This window comes from Labrus bergylta, chromosome 2 (assembly GCF_963930695.1).
Source record: "Labrus bergylta chromosome 2, fLabBer1.1, whole genome shotgun sequence".
Classification (NCBI taxonomy): domain Eukaryota; kingdom Metazoa; phylum Chordata; class Actinopteri; order Labriformes; family Labridae; genus Labrus; species Labrus bergylta.
Genome location: NC_089196.1, coordinates 35592680 through 35606772, shown reverse-complemented (window position 1 = coordinate 35606772; position 14093 = coordinate 35592680). Strand labels below are relative to the sequence as shown.

The following is a 14093-nucleotide window of genomic DNA, read 5'->3' as shown; positions in this document are numbered from 1 at the left end:
CCCGCCCCCTCACATTGTTGTCACTGGTGGAAATGGACGTTGTATGGAAACCTGTGAGTGCCAGGGAGCATCGAAAAATAATAAATAAAGAAATGCACATCAGATAAGAATAAGAATATCATAATAATAACTTTATTTAAAAAGGTGAGGGTTTACAAAGTGGTTTGACACATGAGGCAGAACAACAAAGCATAAGAATGCAAACAACGACAAATAACAACAAATAACAACAAACAACAACAAAGCAACCCAGACACTGTGACCCGACCAACAACAACAAAACCCCAACAGGAAAATACACCAGTCATACGACCAGCATCAGAACCCAAACATCACGAGAACCCAAACATCTTCAGAACCCAAACATCACGAGAACCCAAACATCAGCAGAACCCAGACATCACGAGAACCCAAACATCTTCAGAAAACAAACATCTTCAGAACCCAAATATCACGAGAACCCAAACATCTTCAGAAAACAAACATCTTCAGAACCCAAATATCACGAGAACCCAAACATCAGCAGAACCCAGACATCACGAGAACCCAAACATCTTCAGAAAACAAACATCTTCAGAACCCAAATATCACGAGAACCCAAACATCAGCAGAACCCAGACATCACGAGAACCCAAACATCAGCAGAACCCAGACATCACGAGAACCCAAACATCTTCAGAACCCAAATATCACGAGAACCCAGACATCTTCAGAACCCAAACATCTTCAGAACCCAAACATCAGCAGAACTCTAACATCTTCAGAACCCAAACATCACGAGAACCCAGACATCTTCAGAACCCAAACATCAGCAGAACCCAAACATCTTCAGAACCCAAATATCACGAGAACCCAGACATCTTCAGAACCCAAACATCACGAGAACCCAAACATCAGCAGAACCCTAACATCTTCAGAACCCAAACATCACAAGAACCCAGACATCACGAGAACCCAAACATCTTCAGAACCCAAACATCAGCAGAACCCAAACATCTTCAGAACCCAAACATCACGAGAACCCAAACATCAGCAGAACCCAGACATCACGAGAACCCAAACATCTTCAGAACCCAAATATCACGAGAACCCAGACATCTTCAGAACCCAAACATCTTCAGAACCCAAACATCAGCAGAACTCTAACATCTTCAGAACCCAAACATCACGAGAACCCAGACATCTTCAGAACCCAAACATCAGCAGAACCCAAACATCTTCAGAACCCAAATATCACGAGAACCCAGACATCTTCAGAACCCAAACATCACGAGAACCCAAACATCAGCAGAACCCTAACATCTTCAGAACCCAAACATCACAAGAACCCAGACATCACGAGAACCCAAACATCTTCAGAACCCAAACATCAGCAGAACCCAAACATCTTCAGAACCCAAACATCACGAGAACCCAAACATCAGCAGAACCCAAACATCTTCAGAAAACAAACATCTTCAAAACCCAAACATCACGAGAACCCAAACATCAGCAGAACCAAAACATCTCCAGAAAACAAACATCTTCAGAACCCAAACATCTTCAGAACCCAAACATTACAAGAACCCAAACATCAGCAGAACCCAAACATCACGAGAACCCAAACATCACCAGAACCCAAACATTACAAGAACCCAAACATCAGCAGAACCCAAACATCACGAGAACCCAAACATCACAAGAACCCAAACATCACGAGAACCCAAACATCTCCAGAAAACAAACATCTTCAGAACCCAAACATCACAAGAACCCAAACATCACAAGAACCCAAACATCAGCAGAACCCAAACATCACAAGAACCCAAACATCTTCAGAACCCAAACATCACAAGAACCCAAACATCACGAGAACCCAAACATCTTCAGAACCCAAACATCACCAGACACACACCAACACACATACAAACACACCAACACACATACAAACACACACACACACACAAACACACCAACACACACACACACACCAACACAGACACAAACACAAACATGCACACACACACACACACATACACACACAAACACACCAACACACACACACACACAAACATACACACACACACACACACATACATACAACACACACACACACACACAAACACACACAACACACACACACACACACACAAACACACCAACATACACACACACACACACACATACATACAACACACACACACACACACAAACACACACACACACACACACCAACACACAACACACAAACACACACAACACACACACATACATACAACACACAAACACACCAACACAGTGAGGAGTGAAATAGAAGACATTGGAGTGAACTTCTTCACTCTGCAGGTTCATAAACATCATAACTTATTATGGGATGTTTTCTTTTCCACGTTTCTTTATTGTAAACTTGTTTTTGTTTTTGCAGCTTCAGGCTTCCATAGCTCTCTCAGACAGGGAAGGCGTGTCAGACGGAGGACGGGTGGTGAACAGGCTGTAAAGAATGTGGAGGAGCAGAAACAAAGCTGAAGAGATCTTTACCATTTATCTTGTTTGTTCATCAGTTATTATCTCCACCAAGGTTCTCAAAAGGTTTCAACACACTCAGAGTTTTAAAGATACAATCTGTTCCTTTATTGATCCAAAGAATCAAGAAAAAACTTTACCAACATCTGTTTCCGAAGCAGATGTTTAGTTTAGTTTATCAGGATCCTCATTAGCTGCAGCATAGTAACCTCCTGGGGTTCACACAACAGACTTTACATAGTGACAACACATTGATCATAAACAGGACAAGACTAGGACAGACAAAAAGGTGAGAAGGAGAGGACTTGAACTACCTAAGGTTTCCATTTCCTGCACCCTGACTGCTCAGAAACATCAGCAATGTTTGGATTAATGTGTCAAACGTTACCGATCTTTATTTACAACTTGGACCGTGTGCAGGAGTCTGTCTGCAAGGTTTGACAACAATACATTCACCAATATTTGGCGTCCTTGATTGACTTGTTGCCAATGTTTTTATGCAATTAAGACAATGTGCAGGAGTTTCCTGCCATTTTTGACATTTGAAGACAAGAACACTGTCCAATCTCGGGGCGCCTGTGGCTTAGTGGTTGGTGCATGTGTCCCCTATGCAGACGCTATAGTCCTCCAAGGGGACGGCCTGGGTTCAAATACCAACCTGTGGGTCCTTTACCGCATGTGAACCCCCCCTGTCTCTCGGCAAGAAAAGCCCAAAAACAAATCTTTAAAAGAAACTCTCAGGTGTCGTGGATTTGATACGGTTTGTTTCCATGGTATCAAACAGGTGTGTATGTTGTTTGGTTTAAATTAGAATCATATCAAAGTCTAAACATCTGGTATCAGATTGTTCAGACTGTCAGCTGCTCTCTAAGTGTATAAACATACATTACACATAGATGTATACATGATCTATGTATATAGATCTATGTAAAGTGTGTTTATGTGTCCCTTCAGAGTGAGGAAGCTCGGTCTCTGACGTGGACTGGTCTCTGAGGAAGCAGCTGCTCAGTGAACAAAGAGCTGCGATCGGCTCGGAGAATCCCTCTCATGAATCTGCACGCTTAGATTCTTTCACGCTGAAACTTCAGAGGAGACGACGCTCTCAGCCTCCTCTGTCGTCTTCACGTCAGATCTCAGAGGTTTAAAGAGTCTTCTTCTGAAAAAAAACGATGAGATTGAGGTCAGAGTGAGGAGGGAGCACATGGCAGAGACGAGGATTACATAAGAGTCCAGGACGAGGAGGAGGAGGAGCTACAGACTCCTCTGTCTGTTCCTGCAGGACGAGCTCTCCTCTCTCACTCATTGTTGTCTGACTCTGTGTGAGGCTGCTGCCCCCTGCTGGTGACTGATGGAAACACAGTGAACATGTATGTGTGTATGGATCATCTAACATCTTTATCTGCATTCAGAAAGTCTGGACTGTGAAGTGAAAACTGTGTGAAACATGAACAGACTTTCTGTAAGAATGACATTTTTTAAATAAAGTTTCTGATGTTTGAAGATCAAAACTGCATTAATCACACACTCTCTCATATGAAACACCTTCAACAGTCTGAGACACTTTAACTGTGAACAAACATCTTCAGTATTCATCCTTATGTGACCATGTTTCTTCTGTCAGACGATTCTTCACATCCAGGAAGGATTTATGTTTGTCCAGGAAGGATTTATGTTTGTATCAAAAAACACCAGATTTAAAGGAGGAATGTGCGACATGTTCCACATAAATAAATCAGAGATCAGGTCTCTCCTGTGTAAATGTCTCTATGAGTCATGATGAGTCCTGCTGGCTGTGTTGTTGTCAGAGCCGTGTTTGTCCCGCCACATAATGACGAGTATGACATCAATTCGAACACCTCATTCTGTCTCCAAGTTCCCGAGTTTTTCCGACTTGAGCAGTCATGTTTATTGAACTGATCCTGGTCCTGATCCTGATCCTGAGACTCTCTCTCAGCGGGGCCTGCTGCTGACCCCTCAGCCTGTCACATGTTCACTCACACAGCTTTAGTCCTAAATTAAAATAAAAGTCCAGACCAATACTCGGGTACTTTATCAGAGTCATTTTATTATTTCCAGTTGTTTTAACGTTCACGTTTTTAAAGAGCAGAAAGATAAACAGACATGATGTTAATCATCGTCTCCTCCACAGAGCTTTAGCAGAATCTTTTTATAATCTCCTCCAACGTCAGACTGAAACACAAACAGGCTTACATTACTGATTACCCTCTGCACACTTTATTCACATGCACCTCTAATAGACAGCAGAGTCCTGAATCAGTGAAGACAGAGAGAGATGGGTACTGAGGACTCAGGTGAGTCAGTGAAGACAGAAAGAGAAGGGTACCGAGGACTCAGGTGAGTTAGTGAAGACAGAGAGAGAAGGGTACCGAGGACTCAGGTGAGTTAGTGAAGGAACAGAGAGAGATGGGTACTGAGGACTCAGGTGAGTCAGTGAAGACAGAGAGAGAAGGGTACCGAGGACTCAGGTGAGTTAGTGAAGGAACAGAGAGAGATGGGTACTGAGGGTTCAGGTGAGCTCAGGTGTGTTAGTCGTCTCCTCCACAGATCAGCTTCAGAGCGTCCCCGTGCTCCCCCGACAGATCAGACTGTAACACATAAACACAACAGGAGAAAGAGTCCCCACGTAGACAGATAGACAGACAGGCAGACAGACAGGCAGACAGACAGACAGGCAGGCAGACAGACAGACAGACAGATGGTTTGAGACAGTTTCAGACTGTTTCAGACTGTTTCAGACTGTTTCAGACAGTTTCAGACCGTTTCAGACAGTTTCAGACAGTTTCAGACAGTTTCAGACCGTTTCAGGCCGTTTCAGACTGTTTCAGACCGTTTCAGATTGTTTCAGACTGTTTCAGACAGTTTCAGACTGTTTCAGACATTTTGGGACTGTCTCAGATAGTTTCAGACTTTTTGAGATGGTTTAGGACCGGTTGAGACCAATTGAGACCATCTCAGACCGTTTGTGACTGTATAAGATGTCTCGGACTGTTTCAGACCATCTAAGACTGTCTCAAACTGCTTAACACTGTTTAAAACAGTTTCAGACAGTTTAATCCTCTGATCACAGAGTCAGTGTGTTGTTGTTTCTGTAAACTGTTTAAAGAGGTTTAAATAAAGATCTGATAAAATGGACAGAGTTCAGACTTCCTTCTCAAAGGTTACTTTAACAGTAAAGAGTTCTGTTCTCACCTCGATGGCCGAGTGCAGCGAGTACTCGTACAGCTTCTTAAACTCTGCTCGGATGTCCAGCAGGTCAATCTCAGACCGACTCACCATGACCCTGTTCAGAGTCGACTCGTCTGTTCCACCGCCCTGAACACACACACACACACACACACAAACAGTGCACATTATAAACTCCTCCTTATGGTTCTTGTTCAAAGTCACACATACCCAGAGCTGCTAACATGTCCTCCCTGCTGATCAGAGTCTTATTATGGGATTTAATTTCTCAAAATAACTGAACACACGTTTTCAGCTCACCTTCATGCTGTGATAGAGAAGCTCTGCAAAGTAAGCCGGGGCACTCTTCACACACTTCACTGCAGAACGACATCAACAACAACAACAACACAGTGTGGTTAAACACAATAACAGCTAAATTTGATGGGAATGACAGGAAGAGCTGGGTATTGTCAGTATAGCAGTGGTATGAGAAACCATGAGAGTGGATTATAGAACCAAGTGAGCTGGAGAATGGAGAAGAGAAGGGGGCCGATCACAGAGCCCTGAGGCACCCCTGTGGATAACTATCCCTGAGAGGTAAGACAGGGACCAGCAGAGGGCAGATCCTGAAATGCTCGACTCCTCTGTGATTTCAAGATTCATCCTCAAACTTCTAGCCTCATACAATATGTAAAAAAACAATTCTGTATAATAAAGTCATTATGAGGCTCGTTAGTGACTTCATAAATAAACCCAGTGACTCACCTATCGCCACCAGCAGCTCCTGCAGATCTCCAGACATTTCTCCCTCGATGCTCTCCTGCAGAGTCTTTCCACTGATGTTCTTATATTCCACAAGAGCTAAGATCACACACAGGGAAACATATTTACTCACACACAGGGAACTATAACTCTTAGATCAAACATAGGGAAACATAGATGAGAATACGTTTTGAAATCCAATGCAGGTTAAAACATGTTTGAAAGATGACCTACTCTGTCTGAGCTGAGGTATGCTCCTATGACAGAGGATTTCAATAAACTTAGACTCATCGGTTCCCCACTTCTTCTCCCCAGCTTCATAAAGGGTCTGAAGAGAAGGAAGTTAAACTGTTAGAATGAACTCAACATAAAAACGATCTGCATGAACGTGTTTGAAGATGTGTCTGAGACGTATCACCTTGGCGTCTTCTTTAGCCTTCTGTGTATCCACAGTGGTGCTCTCGTCCCTCTGACCCTGAAATCACAAACCAAATCCAACTCAGGGAACTGACTCTAATCCTCTGAAACGTGATAAAAATAAAGAAGTGCTCCTTCACTTATATTTGACTGACCTTCGCCAGCACGAGCAGAGCATCGCCGAAGTCTCCGGAAATTTCGGACTTCATGTCGAGGGTCACCATCTTCTCCGTTTCTGTGGATGCAAACATCAGAGACAAAGTGACGATGCTGATATCTTACAAAGGAAAGAGTGACACAACAATAAGTTCAAAGTTCAACTCACAGGTCACATCTGCTGATCAAGGTAGACTTTCATTTACCTGTCAGGTAGACCTCTATTTATCTGTCAGGTAGACCTTTATTTATCTGTCAGGTAGACCTTTATTTACCTGTCAGGTAGACCTTTATTTATCTGTCAGGTAGACCTTTATTTATCTGTCAGGTAGACCTTTATTTACCTGTCAGGTAGACCTTTATTTATCTGTCAGGTAGACCTTTATTTATCTGTCAGGTAGATCTTTATTTACCTGTCAGGTAGACCTCTATTTATTTGTCAGGTAGACCTTTATTTACCTGTCAGGTAGACCTTTATTTATCTGTCAGGTAGACCTTTATTTATCTGTCAGGTAGACCTTTATTTACCTGTCAGGTAGACCTCTATTTATTTGTCAGGTAGACCTTTATTTATCTTTCAGGTAGACCTTTATTTACCTGTCAGGTAGACCTCTATTTATTTGTCAGGTAGACCTTTATTTACCTGTCAGGTAGACCTTTATTTACCTGTCAGGTAGGCCTCGTTGAGAGCTTGGATCTGTTCGTTGGATCTGGAGGCAAAGATCTCGATCAGGACGCTTTCTACAGTCCCTCCTCCCTGAAAGAAACAGGATTTACAGATGTTACAGGTGTTACTGATGTTACAGGTGTTACTGATGTTAAAGGTGTTACAGATGTTACTGATTTTAAGGTGTTAAAGGTGTTACAGATGTTAAAGGTATTTCAGGTGTTACAGGTATTAAAGGTGTTACAGGTGTAACAGATGTTACAGATGTTACTGATTTTAAGGTGTTAAAGGTGTTACAGATGTTAAAGGTGTTTCAGGTGTTACAGGTATTAAAGGTGTTACAGGTGTAACAGATGTTACAGATGTTACTGATTTTAAGGTGTTAAAGGTGTTACAGATGTTAAAGGTGTTTCAGGTGTTACAGGTATTAAAGGTGTAACAGGTGTAACAGATGTTACTGATTTTAAGGTGTTAAAGGTGTTACAGATGTTAAAGGTGTTTCAGGTGTTACAGGTATTAAAGGTGTAACAGGTGTTACAGATGTTACAGGTATTAAAGGTGTTACAGGTGTTACAGGTATTAAAGGGGTTACAGATGTTAAAGATGTTACAGATGTTACAGGTGTTTCAGGTGTTACAGGTATTAAAGGTGTTACAGGTGTAACAGATGTTACTGATTTTAAGATGTTAAAGGTGTTACAGATGTTAAAGGTGTTACAGGTGTTAAAGGTGTTACAGATGTTACAGTTTTTAAATCCATCTTTGTTCTCTCAAACATTTCTGTGTGAAGATTTAATTTAAAGGCCTCAGAGTTTAAATTAAATAAATAAAGAATACATCTGACCTTCATGGCTCTCATCACTTCATGACAGTCGTACACTGCAGGAGGCGTCGCCAGCGCCACCAACAGATCCTCAAAGTCCCCGCCAGTTTCTCCTTTCAGGTCGTCCACCAATGCCTGGAACACACACATTCACACACACACACACACACACGCACACAGACAGACACACACGAACACACGCACACACCCTTTTTAATTCAAATCACCACCACACCCATGCAAATACACAAAGAGCTCAGGCCGACGCCCACACAGAGGCACCTCACTCACAAAGAGGAAATTTTTTTTTGCACAAGACACCAGGTTCACATAAACAAAACGTTTAGCAATGTTAACTTAAATTATTTGATATATTTCAAACATTTTAAATGTCAGGTTCATTGGCGATTATTAAGATCAGACATAACTCATCTTTTACTTCATTCAGTCTGTTCCATGCTTAGTGAAGTGGAGCTACAGAAACCTGGAGCAGAACCAGACACACCAGGTCAAAAGAACTACTGAGCATGCTCCGAACCTCTAGTACAGTTTGGTTCTGATTGATACTTTATCCAGGAATTGGAATTTAATAGATTTTTTCCCCGGGAGGATCAGATAATACAGATAATACTGGAGTGTGACTGACAGCAGAGATATCAAAATGAATAAATGAATTACTTACTGTGCCTGTGGTCGCCTCATAAGCCTCACTGATGAGCTGTCTCTGAGCGTTGGTCCTGCGGGTCAGGATGTCGATCAGAGTCTTCTCATTGGTGCCTGGAACACAACAGGACACGAGGACACATGAGGACATATCAGGACATTTCAGGATGTATCAGGACACATGAGGACACAAGAGGACACAAGAGGACACAAGAGGACATATCAGGACATTTCAGGATGTATCAGGACACATGAGGACACAAGAGGACACAAGAGGACACAAGAAGACATATCAGGACATTTCAGGATGTATCAGGTCACATCAGGACACAAGAGGACACAAGAGGACATATCAGGACAAATGAGGATTCATCATGACACATCAGGACAAATGAGGACACGAGGACACACAATTGCGTGCGTGCGTACCAATTCCTTCCATGGCCTTCTTCAGAGCCTCAGCATCGTCTCCAGCATCAAAGTGAGCTTTGGGTTTGATGGTTCCTCTCTCACCGTCCTGAAGAACAACACGACTTTATTCATGTTTTCTTTATTTAGTTGTTATTCCAACAGCATTCTTCCACTTTAATTAAAGGACTTACTTTAGCAGAGAAGGATGAAGGTTTGTTCACCAGGTCGTCCAGGTCGTCCTGCACAGCGGACATGTTTGATTTAAAATCTCACCATGAAATAAAAACACGTGTTCTTACCGAGTCATATGATTTGAAGCTTTAATATCTTTAACAAACACGGCCTGGGTTTGGGTGGTTAAAGTTCTGATCAGAGTTTCATCTGGGTGGAACATGATTGATGAGTTTATAATTTATATAAAGAGATTTTTACCCAGCACAGAAAACGTTACTCACCCATAAAGAAGCCATGATGATGACAGGAGGGTCCTCTGTAAAAACAAAAATCTGTTGTAACCATGACAACCACAGACTCATTCTGCTGAAAGTCACCCGTCAACACATGGACTCTTAATACGGTAACACCGACTTTGACAAAGATCACGTCAGAAGCTCTGATCGTCAACAGATGCACAGTGTCAACAAAGGGGGAGGAGCTAACAGCACTGTGTGTGTTTTATGACACTGCAGTTTCACTCAGAGACCTTCAGTGGGCGCCAAAGTGCTCTTAAACTGAATCCTAGATGCTGTTGCTTTAAAGGTCACATATGATGCAAAATCCAAAATTCCACCCTCTCCTTCTCACCGTAAACAATAGGACATGGAGCAAGAAAGCCAGAGACACCCTAGCACTTCCAGAGAGGGGGCGTGGTCAGACATAGCTCATTTACATATTTAAAGGTACAGACACAGAAACAGTCTGTTCTGAGCAGGGCTGAAATAGAGTGGTTTATAAACATGACCAAATACAGGATCAGAGTGGATTTAGAACAAGAAACTTCACACACATGTTTTGAGGAGCTCTGAGACTGTTTTACACTGAAGAAGAGGAGGAGGATATGTCACCTTTAAATACAAACCCTTAATCCTGATTAAAACAAAGTACCGATAGTGATGTTGGTCTGAAAAGTTTTATTAACAATGAAACAACATTTGTTAATTTAAGCATTAAAGTTTCTCTCGATGACTCATCACTTTATTTACCTTCGTGATCAGCTGACTGTAATAATTTATTTCTGCTTCTTAAAAACTGAGAGGTGATATCGAGGCAGGTACGATCTGAGAGAAGTACTGACGGGTTCAGAGAGGAGAGATAAAGATACTGTCACAATATAAGGAAATCTATCGACCTGTTTCAAGACATTAAGTTAAAGTGAGGTGTCACTCAGCTGATGATGATGTCATGATCAACCTGCTTCACCTGAACAAACCTCCTACCCTTGTATTTAACGTTGAATCAGCTGATAGTGAAGGAAAATAAAAACAACATGAACAGGAATCAAAGAAACTGAACAAATGTGAGTGAAGAAGAAGATAAGCTGAAACTCACCTGATTTTTGTCTGAACAGGAAACTTGTTCCGCCACACCTGTGCTCTGTGGAAATCTACCTGAGAGTCCTTTGGCCACGCCCACTCTGCCTATACAGAGAAGGTGCTGCCTTCAGGCACAGCTGGTAAATTTCATACATACATTCATTCTGTAGAGGAGCTTGTCTGTTTTTCTCTTCAGATTTCTCACCTGTGTCTTTAGTCTCACCTGTGTCGTTAGTCTCACCTGTGTCGTTAGTCTCACCTGTCTCTTAAGTCTCACCTGTGTCTTTAGTCTCACCTGTCTCTTTAGACTCACCTGTGTCTTTAGTCTCACCTGTCTCTTTAGTCTCACCTGTGTCTTTAGTCTCACCTGTCTCGTTAGTCTCACCTGTCTCTTAAGTCTCACCTGTGTCTTTAGTCTCACCTGTGTCTTTAGTCTCACCTGTCTCTTAAGTCTCACCTGTGTCGTTAGTCTCACCTGTCTCTTAAGTCTCACCTGTGTCTTTAGTCTCACCTGTCTCGTTAGTCTCACCTGTCTCTTAAGTCTCACCTGTGTCTTTAGTCTCACCTGTGTCTTTAGTCTCACCTGTCTCTTTAGACTCACTTGTGTCTTTAGTCTCACCTGTCTCTTTAGTCTCACCTGTGTCTTTAGTCTCACCTGTCTCGTTAGTCTCACCTGTCTCTTAAGTCTCACCTGTGTCTTTAGTCTCACCTGTGTCTTTAGTCTCACCTGTCTCTTAAGTCTCACCTGTGTCGTTAGTCTCACCTGTCTCTTAAGTCTCACCTGTGTCTTTAGTCTCACCTGTCTCGTTAGTCTCACCTGTCTCTTAAGTCTCACCTGTGTCTTTAGTCTCACCTGTGTCTTTAGTCTCACCTGTCTCTTTAGTCTCACCTGTGTCCATATCTTCAACCAGGTCCAGCTGCCTTTGGATGAAGTTAATTCACCATGACCTGGATGTCGGAGAACCTGCACAGACTTCTTACCGAGTTCATATTTAACTTTGCTCGTTTGATCGAGTACTAACTTATTTATTTTGACACATCCTGTTGTTGCAGATGCACCTGATATTCCCTGCAGTTCACCAAACGTCCACCAGTGTCACTAGAAACAACAGTCCTCTCACATTCACCGCAGCTCTTTAAAGGCTTTATATGCGGTTTTTCACACTTAAATGTAGAAATCAAGTATATCCTCTGAAAATAACTCTGTGAGTCATGACTGTCTACAATGGGTGTAACACCCGAGTCCCACTGTCTGTGATGTTTTCAGAGTCCTATCTTCACTTTGTTTACATCGCCGGGACGGCCAGCTGACTCCTCCCCTCACGTATAAAAGTTGTTTAATTGAAGGACTAGAGAAAAGAAGAATAACATACTGTACTCACTGCTTCACTGTGTTTCTAGATCACGCTCATTTCAGGTAAATTTACATGCAGTGTGAAGATACCAGCAGAATAAAGATCGCTAGCATTAGCATGCTAACACAACAATGCAGCGCAAGTTGTTTTGGTTTCATGCTGGTGCTCAAGGGCGACATCTGCTGGATCAAAAAATCACATATAAAGCCTTTAAAGAACAAAAATAAAAACACCAAACTCAGAACATTTTCATGTTTCCATTTTTATTACTAAAAAAGGCACCAGATACTTGCTTCATGTCCAAAACATCGTGGTTATTCTCCATAAAATGATAGCACCAAAAATATATTGTTAAATATTTCATCATCCCCCAAACAAGCACAGCTCCTGATTGGATGTTTGAGGCACGTTTAAAGATACAGGAGGCAGATCTGACACGTCAACACTCCTTGACGTACGCACACACACACTCGTTAAAACCCGTCTCAGTGCTCTGTAACCAGTGTCAGACATACAGTAACGTTCACATCAGTAGTCGAGGGTAACATAAAACATAATGAGAAAATCATGAGAGAAGAATATATCAAATAAAAATGAAAAAAAGATGCGAGCGGGTTAATAAAAAGAGTGAGGAGTTTTTGTGTTTGTGCAGGAAGACACTCGTTATAAAACTATAAAATACATCGTATTAAAAAGTGATGATGATGATGAGTGTTAAGGCTGAAGCTCTCAGACATCGACGATCACACTGAGACACAGAAACACTTTGATTGTTGATACTGAAACCATGAATACTGCGCGGCACGTTTTCCTGTCAGCTGATCCTTGTCGTCTCGTCTGACGAGACACGAAAACGTTTCAAAGTTTGAAAAAAATAAAGTTCATGCGTGACTAAAGCTACGGCATAATCGCACTTTGATAGGTATCGTTCATGTTTGTTCATATGTCTACGGTGGCTGAGAGGGACGATCCACCTCCCTGCAGCCTGTTGCTCTGAGCGCCCCCTGCAGGCTTTGATCGCCACTCTCTGCCGCCGTATATTTCACTCTGTCCTCTTTCCTCCTTGGACGTCAGCAGCTCGCCGTGTGCGTGTGTTTAACGCTCACAGCTCTCAGAAGCAGCTGCAGCCCCGTGAAGACGTCGCTCCACAGGAGAAGCTCCGCCTCTTTCACACGTGCACTCATGATCCGGCTGCATGTCCAATGTTTCAGCTTTATACTCTGCATACTGCTCGCCTCAGATGTGTCCAGGATCTTTATACATGTTAATATTTACTGAACAGTCCTCCTCCTGCAACGTGCTGAACGGTGACGAGGGTTCAGTGAATGGATTATTCTGAGCTGCGAGCACAAACGATGAAACCCTGAATGTATCCGGGCCTGATTGTCCCGATGATCCAGAAGGCGTCATGAGTGATGTGTGAAAGAGGCTTCAGAGAACAGGAGCTCCTCCTCTCAGGCTAACACTCCACAGTGGAGACTAAAACAGTGAAATGACTGAACGCAGCAGAGACGATCAGCAGTGAGTGAGCGACCATCTACAGACGGCGTTCATATCAAACGGGTGAAATAAACAAGATGAAGATGACCGTTTGTGGTTCCTGAGTCAGCGGCTAACGCG

At 42.6% G+C, this 14093-nt stretch overlaps 2 protein-coding genes across 6 annotated transcripts in view; both read right to left on the bottom strand.

The window, feature by feature from the left end:
• Positions 1-4547: 4547 nt before the first annotated feature.
• On the bottom strand, positions 4548-11218 carry anxa3a (annexin A3a). 5 transcript variants are annotated; one of them, XR_010665492.1, is made up of 15 exons: positions 11135-11217; positions 10042-10076; positions 9778-9825; positions 9605-9692; positions 9195-9289; positions 8534-8647; positions 7690-7780; positions 7023-7102; positions 6869-6925; positions 6685-6778; positions 6454-6549; positions 6007-6065; positions 5713-5835; positions 4971-5108; positions 4548-4927 (listed from the first exon to the last, which is right to left on the bottom strand). XR_010665492.1 is itself a non-coding variant. In XM_065951784.1 (15 exons), exons 2-14 carry the CDS (start codon positions 10054-10056, stop codon positions 5049-5051), a joined length of 1020 nt encoding a protein of 339 aa, XP_065807856.1. In that variant the 5' UTR covers positions 10057-10076; positions 11135-11217; the 3' UTR covers positions 4548-4977; positions 5023-5048. The 5 variants fall into 5 exon arrangements, 4 of the variants coding, with proteins under 4 accessions (XP_065807856.1, XP_065807842.1, XP_065807853.1 ...); XM_065951784.1 differs by having other exon boundaries at positions 4548-4977; positions 5023-5108; XM_065951770.1 differs by lacking the exon at positions 4971-5108 and having other exon boundaries at positions 4548-4692; positions 11135-11218.
• A 1499-nt stretch (positions 11219-12717) lies between these two features.
• The window catches only part of fras1 (Fraser extracellular matrix complex subunit 1), a 77920-nt gene continuing 76544 nt past the window's right edge, over positions 12718-14093 (bottom strand). Inside the window, 1 exon segment of the mRNA XM_065951763.1 lies at positions 12718-14093. This exon segment is cut by the window's right edge and continues 825 nt beyond it. The gene's annotated coding sequence lies outside the window, so the exon portion shown is untranslated.

Coding starts and splice junctions, on each gene's coding strand:
- anxa3a (XM_065951770.1), bottom strand. Junction 9,693..9,777: donor CTTCATCCTTCTCTGCTAAA/GTAAGTCCTTTA, acceptor GTTGTTCTTCAG/GACGGTGAGAGAGGAACCAT. Junction 6,926..7,022: donor CTCTGCTCGTGCTGGCGAAG/GTCAGTCAAATA, acceptor TTGTGATTTCAG/GGTCAGAGGGACGAGAGCAC.